Raw genomic sequence first — 20886 nt, forward strand, 5'->3', positions numbered from 1 at the left:
CTTGGCCATTAGCAATTAAATATGGTCTGTACCACTGAGTTGATGCCCTTGCATAATATTCTGAGATGCACCAGTGATATAACTTGATGCTCCAGAATCAGGTACCCACTCTACTAGAGGAGCAGTGTTGGATTGTTGAGTTGTCATATAAGCTTGGGCTTGATTTTGAGTCCTGTTGTACTGATAGGATCTCACAGGTTCAGGCTGTTGTTGGATAAAGAACTGAGGATAGGACGTGTTTTATGGTGGTGGTAGATTAGGAGTGAAGTTCTCTTCAAACCTATGCCAGCAATCTTTGACATTGTGACCAAACTTATAACAAAGTTGACAATTTGTACGTCCTCTTCCTCTGTTTGATCTCATACCATATCGTGCTCTTCCTCTGTTTTGGCCATTTGAGGTGTTAAATTGCCTGAAACTTTGCTCCTCTGTTTTAGTGATTCATGAACAGTGTCATCTTCTTCATCAGAAACAGCCTTTTGGTGTACCTGAATACGCTGGGTCAGGTTTGTTGAGGCTCCTTCAGCCAGTAATTGCTCGTTTTGCTTGACTGGAAGTTGTTCGAAGGCCATAAGTTCCACTCCTAGTTCTGCAACGGAATAAGCGTTTTCTCGACCATGAATCATCATCACGAAGGAGTTGTAATCAGAAGGTAGTCCTTCAAGTATCGTCTCTGTATGATCTTCAATGGATACTGGATTACCTATTGATTTGAGTGAATCACAGATAGTTTTGATCCTTGCGAGATATTCTTTTGCTGTCTTCGTTCCTTTCTTCATTGTCTTCAACTCAGATCTTAATTGTCTGGCTCGCGACTTCATCACTCGATGGAATAATTTGGGTATGTTCTCCCATGCTTCGAACGAGTGTTTCACTGGAAGAATATCATTCACCACTGATTTTGAGATGGTAGAAAGTAGCCAAGTCAGTAGCATTTGATCTTGCATTAACCATTCAGTATAATCTGAACTGAAGATGTTGCTCTCTCGATCTTCTTCTGATTCAAACTTTAAAGGAATTTTTGGATTTACTAACAAACGTTGCAATTGGTGAGATGTGATGATTGGCTCCACTATTTGATTCCAGAAGAGATAATTATCTTCTGTTAGTCTTGTAGAAACTTGAAAATTAAAAAGTGCAGAAGGATTTCTCTGCTCCATAGTTGTAGATCTGGAAGTTGATTTGCTTGTAGGTGTTGCACTAGTGTCTGCATTGGATGCAGAAGACATTATTGAAGGTTGTTCAATGGTTCAGGCCCTTGGATAGGGCTCTGATACCATATCAGAATTTGATCATGAAAGGAAAATGAGAGAAAGTGAGAGAAACTAGAGTGAGAGAGATATGAGAAATCATCTTTCTTATTAGCACAAAGTTTAGAAAATGAATCATTTACAAGAGAAAGAATAGGGAACATTATATATAGACTAGAGCTAACTGAATTGCTGACTCAGCAATTCTAACAATTTAATAACTGTCCTATAACAAACTAACAGCTGGTACAGCTGGTACAGCTTGTACAAGAATAGGAGATCAGCTAAGTCTGGTACAAACAAGATAAGCTACAACCATAGAATTAATACCTAATAAGTACGATACTACCTTTTTTTTCTTTATTAAATTACAAATTTCATATAAAATGTTACAAATTCAATAAAAAACAAGTATAGACTGAGTAGGAAAAGTTATAAACTTAAAAAAGTTACAAATTTTAATTAATGTAACTTTTATTACTCACTTTATAATTTAAAAAAAAAAGATAGTATAATATTCTTCTTCTTTTCAGAAAGAATATCGAAGTGAACCTCTAATTTTTAACAAGAAATTATCCACCCGCGCCTTACAGAAATCTAGTGTGGACGTTACCAGATAGTGTTATCTCAGCCATCTCCAAATTTCAGATCATCATTGAGTGAGCTATAACTTGAAAGGATAAATTATCATTCATTTTAGAGTGTAAAATGGAAATAAAAAAAATTTATGTACATATATCTTCTGTATAATAATAATTAGATTCGTGGAGGGAGACATTATGGAATTGAATAAAATATTAGCTATTGGTAAGAGGAAAGGAAGTTCCATGTTGACTAGAGTTCCTCATCACTATCTGAATCAAGCTCAAGACCTTCTGCCGCTAAGAGCCGGCTTATAGTCTTCTTCTTTTCTTCCTCAGCCTTTCTTCGCATCAAATCTCTTTTCTTCAGTACAAGTGTATGCCTTTTAAGGGTACTTGAGAAATTTTCAGCTGAAGCCTTCTTTTCTCTTGCCAGGATCTTCCTTGCTTCATCTGGATCAATCTGAGATTTCATAAAATACTTCCAATCAATTGAAAGGAAAAAATAAAAATAAAAATATAAGGTGTCTTTGACTTTGAGAAGAGATGAAATATGTGATACTGACACTTTCCAACACCCATTCTTGGTGAAAAATAACTATCTGTGATTATGAATGTATGAAGCTAGGGTCGTGTATCCTTTGAATTCACTCAAAGATGGAAGTAGTTATTAGCAACTTACTCTAACTTCATGTTGGCAGAAGAAAATTTGATAAAACTCTATGACCCACTTCTTGGCATAATCATTCAAGCCTACAGTAAGGTGGCAACATTTTCAAACAAAGCTCAATACCTTTGAGCGAGAAAGTTGTCGCACACGAATATTCAACTCGCGCTGTTGCTGCTCAGCCCAAGCAGCAATTGCCATATCACCCCGCTGATCAAAAGCTTTTCGCTTTTTCACGAGCCATTCCATCCATGCCTGAGATGCCTGAAGGAAACAAAACACCACATCGATCAAGAAGACAAAGAAAAGTTATGTATTCTAATCACAACAAAACAAAGAATCCATCCATTACTATCCATTTTAACCGTTTACAAAACAATTCTTTGAGGTACTTTCCTCTAAGGCTATATCACTGATAAAAAAAGTGGCAAGCAAACCATTTAGTGTACTCTCTGTACAAAAGATGAAACAATAGATATTTGTTTAAGTTCATCTCAGTTTGCCATGTATATCATACAAGGGTAGAAATCAAAATATCTCTTTCCTTTCAATAGGATTAATAAATGAGGCAGTTTGATTGGTCAGAAGTATTAATTAAAATCTTAACATTTAGTTTGCCGAAAAGTTCATATAGTAGATATTTGATTTACTGACCAGCTTAAAAATTGATGAAATTGAAAGAGATACCGCAACATTATAGCTGAAAAGAATTCGTTCAGGCTTGATGGTAGTAATCACATAGAAGATTATGATCCATTTAAAATCCCATATCACAGGGTGTAAATTAAAATATTAAATTTCCTCTGTAAGTGATAAAGAACATGCACCCGGTCATCCACTGATAATCAGATGTATAAAAATATTACCTTCATAGGGTTGACCCGGTTATCCTTATCATACTGTCTTCGCCTCTCCTCATCTATAAGCAATTCATAAGCAGCTTGAATCTTGATGAACCTTGCTTCTGCTGTTTCACCTTCTTCAAGGGTTCCTCTACCATCATAGACTTGAAGAGCAAAGTTAAAAGAATTATTATGTATTGAGAGCTTATATTCATCTTTAAGAAACAACACCAGCACAGCAGAACTGAATCAAAACTAAGTTGTATGGCACACTGTTGGAGAAACACTTAGAAGATAAATACTCACAAGCCACAAATGCTTCATAGGAACATACTTAGGGAGAAAAACAAAATATCTCACACGTTCTAGCAGACTAGCATTTAAAACAAGATGTAAAAGACAAAATGCTAACTATTAAGTAGTTGCAGTTGCTTAACTTCATCTTGAATGAATATAATAATATATTGCTGCTATATACGATTAATATAGGATTAGACAAAGGACCAGGCTACCATAATCAGCATTATCAAATATCAAGTTGACAGATACAGTTCACATGACACTTCAAGAAAACAAGTAGCTAAGATGAATATACATACCATCTGGATGATAAAATTTGGCCAAACGTCTATAAGCATTCTTTATCTGCTCCTCATCAGCATCTCCTTCCAATTCTGTTGTTTCAGCATAGACAATTGAAGAAGGAACTGTCAAAACAAGTATGCACAGAAATTTTCCGTCCCTATTCTCTTCTTACAAAAAAGGGCTAACATTACACAAGCATGCTTGACAGTCACAAACCCAAATACATCATTTCTTGTATTTCCAAGGAATTTTTAGCGCTAACCATCACATATTACCAATTTTTCGAGAAAATTATATCTATCATTGGTGCAACCTTAGTACAAGTAACCCTTTCTCAGTTTCTCAGTAACGAGAGTTGTCAAGAAAAAGGAACAAGCTTGAAAGTAAATTTACCAAGAGTTTCATATGGGGATTTTTGTTCAGCCCAGTTTGATGCCTTGGCCACAGTTCTCCTTTGATTCACACGAAACCAGGGCACGGTTCGGTTCGAACCGGAAGAACCGAGCCATATAGAATACAGCGACGGAGATGGCAAACGGGAATTGCAATTAGGGTTCCGAAACGAAGCCCTAGATCGAAATTGGTGTCTGCAACTAATGAAGGAGAACACCGCATGAGGCCTACATAGGGTTCTCATATTGCTCATTGTTTCCCTCTGATTTTTGAAGATCCTCAAACGAAACACTCACCTGAGGAATCAGCAACGACCCATATGTAAAAATCCTTTCTTTTTGGTCTTGGAAGGCGTGAACGGAGAGAAGAGATTCTGGGCCCTCAATGATAACGAACGCCAATGAATCTGATAGAATCTTTGAATTTTTGCAGTTTTTTTTTCTTTCTTTCTTTCTTTTTTTTTCTGTAATTTTTCTCAAAGAGGAAATTCTGATTTTCTTTTCTCATTTTTTGATGAGTGATAGCCGGGAATTTTATTTTTTCCCGGGAAATTTGTGGACGGTATTACAGTTATGCTCATATCCATCTACCAAAATAACTAATTTAAAATATTATAATTAATAAAAAAAAAAAAAAAACATATAGACCTACACGTTGAGAATTTATTGCAATTCTCAATTAATACAGTATTATGTCAAATCTACTTATTTACTTTATAACAAATCAACCAATAATTTGTAACATGTAATTTATCTATCTTTCTCTCTTTTGTGAGCCATTATTATTTTTAATTTAAAAATACTGGTAACTACCTGTGCTATAATACTGCTATTGAATTGAAATGATTTTTCCCTCTCTTTTTAATAATAATATGCACAAACAATCAATTTAAAACAAAATGAAATAATGGACACTAAACATTTTTTCTTTTCCAAAGATACTGAAAAGGTAAATTCCTTTTTCATAATATAAAATCTAAGATGATACACTGTTTTATATACAAGCATACTCTGAAGAGCAACAAATCACATAATTTTGCTTCATGTGCTACATAGCATTAACTTTCATCCATACACATATTTTTTCATCCAAAACTTGAGCTATTGTTCTGTAAACCACATAGCAGATCATCCATTTAAGGAGTCCTCCTCTAAGGAGCAATCTTAGGTGATTTGAATTCTTGAGGAAACTAAAGTTTGGGAGGCAAAGCAGGATCACAAGGACGAGCAGCCCAAAGAGAACTAAGAGTATGAAGACGGTGAAAGTATTCCCCCAGAACCAGCAAGCTCTGAGCAGCTTGGTTTGTTGACAGGATGCGTGACATGTGCAGCAGAGTTTGTTGCCTAAGGTGATCTGCCTGTGGAGTGTGAAAAAAAAAAAGAAAAAATGCATTTGATTTATTAACATAGCATGAGGAACATTTGCAATTACAGGAATCTAGGATCAGAAGTGTAATGGTGAATATGTATCATAAAAGAAGTAATTGACTCACTGTATATAGGGTCATTCTTCTAATAATGAAGAATGGTCTAGTTACTAGTTAGAGTTTAAATACCAGAATTTCCCTAGTCTTATAACCTTAGGGTAAGTGGGTAGCACTAAGCCATTCCTATTTGAATTAACTAATTGGTTTTCTTAAATGAGGATATAACTATTGTAGACTACAGAGAATGAATGTCACAAGTTTCTTATATTATAACCGGGACTAAGAACAAATCCTGAAGCCTATACATTACCTGGTTTACAAAACCTTCTAGTGCCTCAAATTTCTCCATGGCAACAGCCATCTGAAATCCAAAGACTCCTGCACCCAATGGATCAACTGCCATGTCATTGATCAGACTCTGCTGGAGTTTATCCAATCCTTGTGAAAGAGCATCTTCAGCTTGCTGAGATGATAGGCGCAGGTTGTTTATACTAACAATTTGTTGATCAGTCAAAGGCTCAAGTTGAGGAACTATGATCTGTCAGGAAAGGTCAAGTGGTTAGTTGTTTATTGAGGTTTCCACAGTTTGAGTTTTTTCAACGATATGCAACATGTATCATGAGACTCATGATTATCATGACATGAAAAACACTAGTCTTTGTCATGAAGAGTTAGTGTAGGAAGTTATCAAAATGATATTTAGTATGAGGTATGTACGTTAAGAAGCTGTGAGGGGCGGGATCCTCCAATCCAAAGGAAAATGCGCTCAACTGATGCTTTCCACACACCAGAGATTAAATAGAGGACATCTGCTTTTGCAGCATCTGCTTTCATTCTGAAAAGATTTGAGTAATGGTTCAAGACACTTTGAACAAGTAGATGGAGCTGTACATCAGTTGCATTAGTTTGAAATGCATTTCTAAGTTCTTCATTCCACTTATGTTGCTCTTGAACCCAATGTCCATATTCAATTTCAAACGCAACAATCCCTGCTTCACAGAACAGAAGGACTAGTTAGAATTATGTAGCAAGCTTCTTGCACAAAGAAAAAATAATTAAGTGGCAAATAAATTAACATCTAAATAAACCTTGAAAATTTTGATAACATGTTGTCCTTAAAACTATTCCTATCATGAAACTAACGTGTAGCTCAACACTTAGTTACTGAATCTTCTCCTATTTGAAGCAATGGAAAGAACAGTTTGTAGAGTATGACAGAATACATATTGCGATATTAGATGCAGGGATTTCTATTTAGCAGTTCAAGAAATATAGTTGGAAACAATCTGTTGCGTGGAAATGTAATCATCTGTAAACCAGTAGATTTTGTCACTTAGAAAAGATGAAACTTAACCAGTCATGTGAAAGGTCGAGGTCTTAAAGAAACAAGAAAGAATTGATGAAGGTGAATTATCCAAAAGGGGATACCAAATGAAGGAACACATCCATGAAAGGGGCATTATACTCACTCTTCACCTTTAGTCTGATATAAGGGCAGGAAAAAAAATAGGATTCTATATGCACATGATACCAAGAGGACTTCTAGTAAGGATATTGACAATTTACTTTGCACAAAAACGTGAAATTCAAGACAATTATAATTCTTTAAGAGGGTAGGCTGAGGAAATGGATGGGGCTAAAGCAATGATGAAGCATGATTGGCTCAAACCCTTTCGCAGAAATCTTTTAGGATCTTCCCTTCAACTCTGTGATTCAGAGAAGGGCAAGGAAGAAATGAAACATCTTCCACCGGTGGTTGAAAAGTACAGTTAAGCAGATATAACATGCACTAAAATAGAAAATATATGTTCACTGTTTAATTGTTGTATTTCTATCAAATTCACTGAGAACTGTAGGCCTCAAAGGCAATTTGATACAGATAAATGAACTGTATATGCATACTAGGAGTAATGACATAGATCTAGATCCCTGATATGTTGATTACTGCGTGAAACAAGAAAAATATGCATTTACATCCCATATATAAACATAAAAGGAAAAAAGAAAAACATAGTTCAAGTTTCTTCAATGCATGGAGACAAGAACAGGTGATATCTAGCTATTAATAGAAGAAGACATTTTAAGAAAGCTTAAAACTTATATCAAGAATTAGAAACCTGGGTTTATTGTTCCAGATGGTCCCATATAACTGCCATCTAATGCACTGCCTATGTACAGAGCCTGCAAATTAGTATATGCTTAAACATGACAGATGAAGCAAATATAAATCACAATAAAAAGTACAAGGAGATGATTTTTGAGTTTTGGTTCACCTGCTTTCTTGCTTTCCCAATCTCCAGCTCCAATTGCATGAGCTTCAAACGGCTTGTTTCTAATTGTTGAACATAAGCCTATGCATAACAAGAGTACATGAATCAGATGACAAACACTGGTTAACTTCCAATAAGTTCATTCATTCTACCTTTTTCCTCAGCCTACTTCTCTTAGCAGCCTCTCGATTCTGAGCTAGGCGTCTTCGCACCTACACATAAATATTAAGCAACTATATAATGTCAGAGATAAGTAGAAAACTCAAAATCATTCATGTTTGATATTATATATCTTTAAAATCATTCATGTCCTGATGAAACTTCATCACCTTACTAACATCTTTATTTGTAGTCTCTTGATCGTCTCCAGAAGTCTCCCTTGATTCATGAGGAATATATTCAGACTGGAGAATTCAAATTCAAAAGATTGTTATAATCAAGTTTTCACATAAAATGCAGCTGACCAACAAAAAAGGAAAGGAAAGAAAAGAAATTCATACTTTCTCACCTTGTTCTCCATGCTAGTGTTAACCAGTAACATTGGGGAAGCAATTGAATTCAGGCCAGTATCGACTTTAAAGCTGTCCTCCCACATAAGTTGCTGGAATGGCTCATATATGTCCATTAATTCTGTTTTATCTCTTGCAACGTCCAAATGATGAAAAGAAGAATTTTTCTGCATGTAAAAAAAAAACTTTTATACTTACTAGCAAACAAGAGATTTTTGATATGTTAAACTAAATCACTATCAGAAGGTATAAGGCTCCAAGCTGAAAATAGATAATCAATAGCTGTCTCCTAATTCTCTTTTGTATGCTTCCAATAACTCTAAATTCAAATACATCCCAGCCACCACCACCCAAAATAATAATCATAATAATAATAATAATCAAGACCTTCATACTCAGTCTGTCAAAGGAAATTCAAAGCTTTGCATGACTTGATAATTTTTCCAGAAATAAGCCAAAAAGTGCCTGTGTTTGACCCACTTGAGTACAAGATTTTGTTCAAAACAACAACTTTAAAGTTGGTTAAATCGAAATTGGAAACTAACCAAAAACATACTACTACTAATAAAGATTGAAGAAAACCAACCTATGACGAGCTTGACAGAATCTGCAACCTCCAAATTTGATTAGTCCATGAAAGACCCCCGGTTGATGCTCGGACTTATATATATATATATATATATATATATATATATATATATATTTGACAAACTCACTGGCTAAGTTGCTTTCAATTAATATCATTATTATTCTCCCGCATGCAAACAAGCTATAAAAGCAACGTTTACACTAAAGATAACAGGTGAATTTCAAAAGCTACAGTAAAAGTAATCAGTTATCACAACTTTTTCTTTTTCTGCTTTGTTTGTAAAACTATATTTTGAAACGCCAACTTGCTAACTTCGTTACTTTCCCACTCTAGGAGAAACAAGTGAGTGTGAAAGCATTAACTGAAAAAACAAATCACTAGTGCATTATAAAAATGAAAAGGTTACACAGAAAAAAGTACTTAGTTCACATGCACGTCCATCTTTTCTTGGGGCGATTTTAGACTGTAGAGTTAGTTTTTATAATTTTAAAAAATTATTTTAATAAAATGACCAAACTTCTAATTTATTTTCTCAAACATATAAATATCATTATTTTATATGTATAATATATATATGTGTGTGTGGGAAAGGTTATATTCACAAATTTTTTGTTTACAAACTACACTATGTCTGACCGGTAATACACTCTTGAGTAAAGTATTACCGTCAGACATAATGTCATTTGTAAGTTTGTAAAAAAAAATTATAAATGGATCATTCTCCTATATATATATATATATATAATAATAAATCTATCATCATTATTATTATAATTATTGTTATTATTATTATCTTGTAAAGAAGGAAGGATCAATGAACCTTATCTTGTTTGTCTAAAGGGATACACACCTGACAACTCAACTTTAATAAGAATGAAGTCATGCATAATAGTACTGTTTGTTCATTCCAACAGATTAAGCCGTCGATTTGATCAAGGTTGCTCCTTCCAACCTCATAGGGAAAGGTATGGTGCTTCATAAACGACATTAACTTGTGCTTTTATAAAGGAGAAGATAAACCAATTTCCGAAAGTAATCATTTATCGTCTTTATTTCTTTCTTTTCTCCCTTTTTCCATCACCCAAAAAAAAGCAATTACGTACAGTGAGTTCAACTTTAACCAATAATTTCCCTTGACTCCAACTATGATATCAATTATCAAGAGCTCGTATTTCATCTGCAGTGGATTTAAGTACATTTTTTCTACTAGGCCACCTTTTAGTCTGCTACCGAAAGCCCTGCATGCTTAGATAACCACTCGCGAAGAACAAAAACTTTGAAGTAGCAATTCATGCAGACACACTCATGCATGTTTTGGAAGAGTTTCTTTTTTATCAACTCTCACCGTAAATATATATGTTATCACACGGGGGACTCAGAATTTTTCTTTTATGTCTGTATATTTAGAGCGAAGGTTTGAGAGCGTCCTCTTGATTTTTTTGGAAGGTTAGGATTGGCAAAATGGGCCAACCTGGCCCGGCCTGACCCAACCCGCATTCAACCCAAAAAAACGAGCCGAGTTAGGGTTGGCTCGAAAAAAAAAACGAGTCAGAGTCGGATTAGGGTTGACTCGCGGGTTGGCTCAAAAATATGGTTTGTGGGTTGGCATAAAAAAATAGCTCGCGAGTTGGCTCGAAAATTGGCTCGCGGGTTGGCTCGTTTCAACTTATTTAAATGATCCTGTAGTATTAATGCACCAGGCTTCCATCATTCCATCAGCTTAAACAAAGGGTTACAAAATGAGAAATAAAAACAAAATATTTTAATTTCGATTTTCTTCACAACAAATTTGTATTAACATCAAGAAACAATCAAAACCACTTGCTACCAAGTGGGTAAGATATTTGAACTAAACAAAGTCAGCACAACCTAACAATATAAAAATGGCAGGAATGTGAGAAAATTAGGGACTTAGGTTTAGAGAAAGAAGAAAAATGACGACAACATGTGTGGATTTTGTCCATTTTTGTATATTATATTTTGTATTTAAAAAAAAATGAACCAGCGAGCTGGCTCGTTTGACCCGCGGGTTGACTTGTTTTTTCACGACCTGACTCGGCTCGGGTTGGCAGCTCATTTTTGCCAACCCAGCCCGGCTCATTTTTGGCGGGTTAGGGCCAACCCTAATCATCGTCCAATTTTTGCTTCCACTTCAAAAGTAAAGCTTAGGTGAATCAACCAAAATTTTAAGGAAATAATCGATAATGATAATTAAAAAAAATAATAAACACCACAAAAAGACATTGGTAAAATATAGTATAATTGTAGGGGTTAATCAATAAAAAAATCACCTTTGTCGATGTCTATTTAATCCAAAGTTGGCCACTTTTGTTTCACAAAAAAGGTGAAAAATCTCGTACGATTCTCATCCACTTGATAAAGATTGAATTTCAGGAATTGTTAATGTCTATTAAGATTTAAAGCTAATAAAGTTTATGTAAAAAAAAAGAAACAAAGCAATGAGCTAGGATTTAAGCTTTAAGATTTTAATTGTAGGGGTTGGTTGTGTTGGGTCTATCTTTACCTTTTTTTCTTTCAATCTTCCTTTTTCTTTTTTCTTTTCTTTTTTTTTTTACTTGAATCCCATGTAAAAAAAAATTTCCACCCAACTTTGTGTCTGCAAGTGCAGACAACTGCAACCACTTGGGTCTGCCATTGATCACATTTTTGCGGAAAAAATGTTTCTCCTGTAACCATAGAACTATATTATTTTGAGGATTGAAGAAATTAATGTAAGATATTTTAAGAATTTTATTTATTTTTTTATATGAATTTTATCAAAATATCCTTCATTAATTCTCTTAACCCTTAAAACAACATGATTTTGATGTTGCAATAAATATATATATATATATATGTGTGTGTGTGTGTGAGAGAGATTAATGACATCAAGACAAGTTTTAAGGTAGGAATTTTTTAAAAAAATTTTAATTCCATTTGAGACTATATTAGACTTTGTCATATTTTTTCTCAATCTCAAAACGACGTCATTTTAATTTCATATGAGATAATTTTAAAGAGAAATACTTATTCCATCTTAATAATAAGTACTATCTATCTTGCGAATGTTTGAATTACTTAATGTTTACAGTATTAAAACTTACTGATTATATAATTTAACTTAATTTATGTGTACCATTTTTTTATAAGAGATAGTATGTAGTTTTTGCTTTTATGCTTTATTTTTAGATAATGCATGTAATCACTCGATTGATCAATAGCCATACACTCATGGATAAATAATAGGGAATTTTTTTTATTATTTTAAAGGACATTGTTTTATATCATTTTAGATGAAACGATGTCGTTTTGGTGTATAATTAATATTTTTTACTTTTTTTTCATCCATAGAATTAGAAAAGGAATGAAAGTGAAGAAGAGAGAATGTAAAAAAATATCAATTATGTATCGTTTTATTTAGAATGACACAAAGTTGTTTACAAACACTTTTCCCTAAATAATATACTTATTTCATATTCCAAAATCCTGATTCTTAACTCACTCTTATACTATCGCTGAAATTTCATCAGATCAAACATATATGTTGAAGTACCCAGCATACTTAACAAATAAAAATGCTATTTTTAATATATGCAATTCAAATTTTTATTGGCATTAATCACGTACCGGAGAATTGTTCGTTCTCAATTATCCTAACAAATGATGTTCCTCTCGCTAGCTTGTTTTTCTTTAAAATGTTGACATCATATACATAGAATCAAATTAAATCACCTATTCATTTTTCCTGAAATGAAATCAACTGTGTTTTTTTTTGTTGTCTCTTTCTTTATTCCTTTAATTGAAAAATGACTCTTCAGTCGAAAAAAGAAATAGCAAAGAGAAAATATTCTTCTTCTTTAAAAAAAAAACACAGAGAGAGAAAGAGAGAAAGTATTCCATTTAACAAAGAGAGAACTTTTTTTTTAATTAAAATGTCGTTATTTAATTGGAGAAACAATAAAGAAAACAAATAAAGGGAATAGCTGATTTAAATCCCATATACATATCCATTGCTTATTGGGTAAGTTTTCTTTTTTCTTCAGAAAAATGAAATTTAAAAAACAGTTAGCAGTTGATATATATATATATATATATATATATATATATATATATATATAAGTAAATGTAGATAAGTTATCTACATTTGCTGTTAAAACGACGTCGTTTTGGGTTGAAAAATTAAAAAATTATAATGAAAAAGACTATTATAATCCTGAAATAAATTATAATTATAAAAAAACCTTGATTTCCGCCTCAAAACGACGTCGTTTTAGGCTCAATGTAGATAAGTTATATACATTGACAGTGGAAAAAGCGAACTCATATATATAGGGTCAGGATTATTTTACACCAGTGTAAGTTACACTCTTAATCTTGTCCACTGATCCCACTTATATCTAAGGGCTCAATATTTTTAGTAATGTGAGCCATTGGATACAAGTGAATCAATGGTCAAGATTGAGTATAAGACTTCTAACTCTTACACTGGTGTAATAATATCTTGTCCTATATATATATATATATATATATATATATATATATATATATGACAAATCCTAGTGGTACATATAATAGTGTATTATATATGCGTAAACAGCTGACACGGGGAAAAGGAAGGATTGCATCAATTAAAGATAGAAAAGATTAAAAAGTAAAAGTAGTAACTTCTTTCCAAGTGGCACTGCATGAAAATGCTCATTTTCTAACCAGATTTAGATGATACGAAAAGAGCATTGTATTTTAGAAAATAATAGAATATACAATTGTAATCACTGAAAAAAAAACCGAGGTAATTTATCACATATCGGTAATCTGTATGTAGATATTTATATTTTATAAAATTCTAATCATTGATTTTTTTTTTATATCAACCATAATTACCTCTTTAAAACGAGTCTTTAAGACGAGTAGGATCTTCTGAATATTTCCATAAGTTTTGCCTCTTTGAATCGGGTATGAGACTAATTCTGAATTTAGAGCTGATCAGGAATTAAGATTTTATATCCCTCACAAATGTGGCACTGATGAGGATCAAATTGAAGTCCTTTTCATCACTTATTCAGCTCTTATGCATCAACTGAGTTACCACCTTTGTAAATTCTAATAAGTTACAAATTTGAACGTTATTCTCTAAATTAGAACATTGCTAATTAATGCTAAGCTCTTTTTCTTTTCTTTTTTTTTTTGTTTCGCAAGCACTTTAAGATTTTTCTCCACTATGAAAAGGCAATCTAGCTTGTGGGTCAGGGTTACTTCATTATAATTTATTTGGGTACACAATAATTTCTTCCTGGTGGAGCTATAACTAATGAATAAAGAAATCATAGCGCCTGCATATATAAGACAGAGTCCGTGCTGTACTCCTGAGTATTTTAGTACAAAACAAGTTTATAATGACAACGGAATCTTTTATTTGAATTAAGTGACTGTGCAAATGGAAAGATCTATCTTCAGATTAATGAATGAAGAACATAAAATTTGGTAGGTCATTTTACGTAACTTTTACGTTGGCATGGTGCTTTATTTTGTCCAATATTTTTCTCTCAAGACGAACGGAATCTCCTTTTCTTACCCAATGCACTTACTATACCTGATCGATGTGTATCTCCATTACTTTAAAAGAATCTTAAAATTGAGATAACTTATAAAATAAGTAAATGTGTTTTTTTATATTTCTCTGCCTCTTCATTGATTACCTCATTGTTTTATTAGTTTGATAAAAATGACACCGCTCTTTCTAATAAATTTTTAACTCAAATTTAATATGAAATAACCCTATCAAATGATGGATACGCTTAAGAATAATAAATTTATCTTTTTGAACCGTGATAGAAGGACATGTTACTTACCAAATCGGTCTCTTCTTTCTCACTCTCTCCACCTTTTTGGCTCGTTATCCAGTAATCCTGATTCACTGGCAAAAGCTCCACGTACACACAGTAGTGGCAGTACAAATAAAACAACTCTAGAGAATTGACCAGTGGAAATAACTGAAGAATAAAAATATTCCTGTGAACATGCAAGGAACAAATAAAGGGTATCGAGCAACTATCGTGGCGAATATACACAGAATATTTCTTAACTATTTGCTACAACGTGGCTGCTCTCCTAAGCGACCTACAATTCAATCTTGTGTTTAACGATGTATTACTATATTATTTAATAAACTTAACATCCATTATAATAGTTATAACATAGTCAGATTCATTAACGAGATCATATCCAACACAAAATAAATTATAACATTACATTGCATCAAAATTAAACAATAATTTTTCCTTTAAATTAATGTTCACCTTATTACAGATAATTCAAATTGTGAGATCATTAATCTAAGGGGTGTTTGCTATATGGATTATTTTTAGATTCTCAGGAAATTGGTATTGGAAATTCTATTTATTCATATATTTTTTTTGGATAACAATCTATTTACCCACAGAAGATTTTTGAAAAAAATTTCGGGAATCTGATTTTTTCGAGATTCTGATTTGTGAACAAATTATATAACAAAATGACATTCAAAAAAATACCATCACTGAGGGTGTGGTATTCTTGAAATCTCGGGTGTTGAAAAAATTTGACATTTTCAATAATATTTAATAATCAACCAAACATAAATCAGTAAACTTGAGCTAATATTTTCAGTAATATTTTTGCTTAACAAACAATATTTTGGTCATATTTGCAAAAAAATCATTTTTCCAATATATTCTTGATAATCATAAATTTTGGGCAAAAAAGAAATTTCTTCTTTACCAAACATGCCATAAAGACAAAATCAGAGTGATCTACCTTGGATAGATGATTTCTCAGTATTTTGTTATAGCAGGTGATATTAAATCAATGTAGACTCGGTTTACCAAAAAAAAAATAAAAAAATCAATGTAACCTAATTTCAAGGCCACTTTTCATGCAATTAAATCTGAAAGCATTAGGATTTTAATCTGCGCAAGAAGAGAGCCCAATTATGGCAGCCCACATATAGCATTGACCAATGATATGACAACTTGTCATTGGACTAACAAAAGCCCAAGGGCTGAAGCGCCAAACCAGGCACAAGTTTTCCATAATAACTGTCGTTAAATGATCATCTAATTAATTCTATTATATTTGGATAGGGCATACTGACTCGATTAAGTTATTGGATCAATGGAATATTGATTTAATTAGTGAGTATTTGGTTGAATCGGATATATATATATATATATATATATATATATATATATATATATATATATATATAATGAGTGTAATAATAGTCATATTATTGTGGGCTTGTGGCTTAGCGATTGGTAATTTATCTATATAAGTGAAGGGGCCAGGTTCACTGTTTTTTCTTTTTTGTTTTATATGACCCTTTTCATTAAAATTGTGAATATTAATCAATTAATGAATGATCAAGATTTCTCACATATCTCGATCATATTAAGATGAGACATAAAAATATCCATTCTCAAAATAAACGCGTTTCAATTCACATATGGGTGAGATACTCTGACGTACTTTGAAACATCTCAGAACAAGGACATGCTATCAATTAAAAATCAAAAATCAATGTTATAAGATAGAAGTAAAATTTTAAAATGCTCCGTCTTTTTTTAATTTTTAAAACGACGTTATTTTAATATTGTAGGAAAAAAATTTATTTCGATGGCAAGAGAAATAATTTTTTCATAATTTAAATTGATAATTTTATCTTTTTTAATTTTTATCTTTTTTCTATTCTTATTTATTTATCTATTGTAAGTAAATGATAAAATAAAATAATTAAAATTTCATTACAAACATGAAATTTGTTAATCAAATCAGATATTATTTTGTATAATAATTTAGATAAATATTTTTAATTAAATTAAATTAATTTGAAACAAAATGCTATGTATCTTGACGAGATAATCATATAAATGACACTTTTCAATTTTTTATTTTCTTTTCCTACGCTTGTTGAGGTTTTTTAATTAATATAATTATAAAAATTATTTAAGTGTCTTCACATAAATAGTTTAAGTTTTTGGGAGAGTACATTGTTCACCTTTTATTCAAAAATTCTTAAATGAAGGGCGTGTTAAAAATATAAATTAATATGATGACGGGAGTAAATGAAGGCTAACCTAAGCAAATTGAAGTTAGAATATATAGATATGAGGAACAAAAAAAAATGATAATGTTTTCAACTCTCTTTTTTTTTCTTCTTCTAAAATTATTCGTATTGATTTTGTAAGAAGAAGAGACACAATTATTATTATTTTTAATACATTAGAAATCAAACATAACACTTACAATTCACTACTCACCCCCTTCGCCACTAAACTAGCCCTACAAGCTTATAGACAATTAGACACTGTTATTTTCTTTTCTTCTTTTTTTTTTTATTTTTTTTTTTGTAAAGAGGAAGGACAAAGCCCCAAAACAAAACAAAATTACTAAGTAAAGGTTTTTGCATGAGCTCCCTAAGCTGAGAAGGAGGGCAGACACAGTTCTTTTCAGCTACAAATCTAATGCCAAAACTCCAACTGCCACGTATCAGTTAACATTTAATCGTCGAAGCAAATAATATCTTTATTATTATTATTATTATTATTATTATTATTATTATTCTATATCTTACTTTTTCTTCATTGTTAATTAAATATATACAATATTCATGTATATATTTATCATATATATATATATATATATGAATAATGTCATATATGTGAAAAATATCATAAATGTATTTGTTTAATTATTTATTTCATTTTTGCATGTTCATTATATTGATATGCTACATCTTTAATTTTTATGTAACTTGTCCTGATAACTTTTGTATGGTAAATATTGTATGGCATAAATTCTTATAACTCATATTTTTTAGATTTACTAAGGTGATGCGATTGTTCTTACTTTTATTTTGTTGTCAATTTTAAGTAATGGTTTGTCATACCTTACAAATTTTTTTATGTCATACCTTACAATATTTTAGTTTATTTAAATGGGTGTTTAAAAAATAAGTTAAAGCAGTGAAAAAAATTATTTTTCTAAACATATATGTTATCCTGAAAAATATGTTTTTTATAACATTAAGAAGTTATTAAAATACTTGATTTTATTTTGTTGAATTTCTAATATCTCATGTAATCGATATATAATGTTATTATAAATGTTGACGTATTATACATGGCAGGCATCCTAAAGTTACAGTCAACTAATGCAATGCATAATAGTCCAAGAGTTGTAAAATATTTTCGGCACTACGAATATATTAATTATTCAGTATTGTTTTTACCAAATATAAAAAAAGTAATATATTTATACTATCTTTATTTTTATGATTATTTCTATGGGGAAGGATATTGTGACAACCAAGTTGTGTTATTATCAAGTGACTACCAATCAATCTCACTGTTAGATCGATTATGTTGATCCAACGGTTATATTTATTTCCATCTTTGTATGGTCATGATTCCCCATATTTAAAGTGAAAGCATTAAATATGGGAAATCATAATCATACAAAGGTGAAAATAAATATAAAGTATTAAATCTGAGGAATCATGACCATACAAAGATAGAAATAAATATAACCGTTGGATCAATATAATCGATCTAACGGTAAGATTGATTGGTAGTCACTTGGAAGTAACACAACTTGGTTGTCACAATATCTTTCCCATATTTCTTTTCATTTTTTTTTTTTGGTAATAATAGAGTATCTACTCACTCTTGTTATTAGGCGTGTTCATAAACCGATCCAAACCGCAAAAACCGAACCGAAAAACCGAAAATCGAAAAACCGAAAACCGAAAAAAACCGCAAATATTTACTGGATTGGATCGGTTTTCGGTTTGGATGTTGAAAATCGATCCAATCCAAACCTATTTTTTACCAATTTTTTTTTTTTTTTTTAATGTAGTATTCATGCCAATGATCTATGTATGGGTAAGAAGAATTCAGTTTTATGTTTTAAGTTTACTATGTTATGGAATTTCTGGATTACTTTCGTTAATCTAGTATACATGATTAAGTTTTTTGTAGAAGCTGTGTTTTGGCCGGTGTTCATAGTGGCCACTTTTGCGACCATTATAATTTATAAGTAGTAAAACAGTGATTTCTGTAAAAGAATTCATTACTTTTTTTATTAGAACATCGATCAATAATTTTTTTTATTAGTGATTTTGGAAGACTTATTACTACGGTATTGTCAAAATTTTCTGCTACTACCAATACAAAAGATCCATGACAAATAATACTACTCATTTTTCTAAAAATAATTCTTATAAGTTCTATTTTTTTGACTTTTCAAAAAACCGAAAACCGATCCAATCTAAACTTTAAAAATTGGATCGGATTTGAAAAAAAATTCAAACCGATCGGATGATGTAATGACCAAACCGAAGGAATTGGATCAGATGATTTTTTTGCTTCAAAACCGATCCAATCCAAACCGCGAACACCCTACTTGTTATACCAAAATACACTCCAAAAGTTGAATGCTTGAATATGACTGTTTTTTATTTTTATTTTTGTTGAAATGACCGGGTTAATTAATGCGTGTTAGGACTGCTTTTAATGCCAAGTTAGACCGTATCAAAATTCAAACCTTTGATCAAAACAATTAGCAAGACTTTTTCTTTTTCCTTTTTTTTGGTAATCAAAGCAATTAGCAAGACTTTATACCACATAAATGCGATCAAGCCACTAAATAAAAATGATATATTATGATAAAAAAGTACTAATACAGTAGCAAATGCACCAATTAAAAAAAAATTGCACCAACCCTTGTGGTTTTAGGGCATTATTATCATTTTGCGAAGTAAAGTATATATTATTATCGAATTTAGTTGGAATTTATCTGAAAAAACGTTAAATAAAGTATGCTGAATGCCGTACTTTTTTCACAATTTTATTTTTATTGTGACCAGATAAATATCAAATTATTTCGTGTACACGTTGTCTAATTTAACTACACAATACTCAGTTACACGCGCTAAACTAAAAAGATACAAAAAATAATTTTCATAATTTAAATCTAAATAATGACATAATTTACACCTGAAATCATAATTATTTAATTAGCCAGATATGACATATCATATCCTCATTTGTTACTATACTATCACCTCAAGCTTATCTTTTCCCCTGAATTTAAACGTAACGCAAGGAAACCATTATCAAATATGAAGGGAGAGTCTTTGTTTTCTACATTATTAATAGGGAAAATCATTTATGTCATTTTAAATTTTAATTGTTGATTTTTGTGAATTAACGGATAAAATTTATTGAGTTTTATTGTAAATTACTAATTAAATAATAAATTTAACTTAATAAATTCTAATCGTTGATTGACGAAATTCAGGATCTAAAATGACACAAATTTATATCCTTTAAAAGAATAAATATTTTTTCTTATTAATATATTAGATATTTTTTCCGTTCTTATTCGAAAGAGAGAATTTCGTTTTACATAACAATTAACGTTATTTATTAAATATGCTACCGTAATTTATAATTATTTGATTTTTATTTTATTTTTTAAAAATAATATGTTAACTTCAACTTTCAATACTTTTAAATTTAGTTATTTTTAAAATTAATTATGCAATTTTTTTTTTTAATAATTGATGTAAAAAAGTAATTAATTTTGGGCAGAGCCGCCCCACGGACTTCCCGCTTCTCCACTTTGTCTGAATTGTCAACCTGACTGACTTGCGGTTTCAGCTTTCAACTCTGTAACTCAAAACCCCTTCCCCTTCACTTCCAAATACTAATAATAACAGATACAACCAACCAAGTCAA

General features: G+C 31.3%; 2 protein-coding genes across 2 annotated transcripts; both read right to left on the minus strand.

Moving 5' to 3' along the window:
• Nucleotides 1-1903: 1903 nt before the first annotated feature.
• LOC133308692 (uncharacterized) lies at nt 1904-4719 on the minus strand. The gene is made up of 5 exons (XM_061509363.1): nt 4319-4719; nt 3940-4014; nt 3365-3504; nt 2625-2762; nt 1904-2294 (listed from the first exon to the last, which is right to left on the minus strand). The coding sequence occupies exons 1-5, from the start codon at nt 4569-4571 to the stop codon at nt 2085-2087; spliced, it is 816 nt and encodes a 271-aa protein (XP_061365347.1). The 5' UTR covers nt 4572-4719; the 3' UTR covers nt 1904-2084.
• A 587-nt stretch (nt 4720-5306) lies between these two features.
• On the minus strand, nt 5307-9176 carry LOC133308685 (transcription factor TGA3-like). Its single transcript, XM_061509353.1, has 9 exons — nt 9110-9176; nt 8523-8690; nt 8344-8418; nt 8167-8226; nt 8018-8095; nt 7862-7925; nt 6462-6733; nt 6055-6282; nt 5307-5675 (listed from the first exon to the last, which is right to left on the minus strand). Exons 2-9 carry the CDS (start codon nt 8637-8639, stop codon nt 5508-5510), a joined length of 1062 nt encoding a protein of 353 aa, XP_061365337.1. The 5' UTR covers nt 8640-8690; nt 9110-9176; the 3' UTR covers nt 5307-5507.
• Between the last annotated feature and the right edge of the window lie 11710 nt (nt 9177-20886).

This window comes from Gastrolobium bilobum, unplaced genomic scaffold, assembly GCF_033153095.1.
Source record: "Gastrolobium bilobum isolate Gb01-03AN ecotype WA unplaced genomic scaffold, APGP_CSIRO_Gbil_v1 utg2170, whole genome shotgun sequence".
NCBI lineage: Eukaryota > Viridiplantae > Streptophyta > Magnoliopsida > Fabales > Fabaceae > Gastrolobium > Gastrolobium bilobum.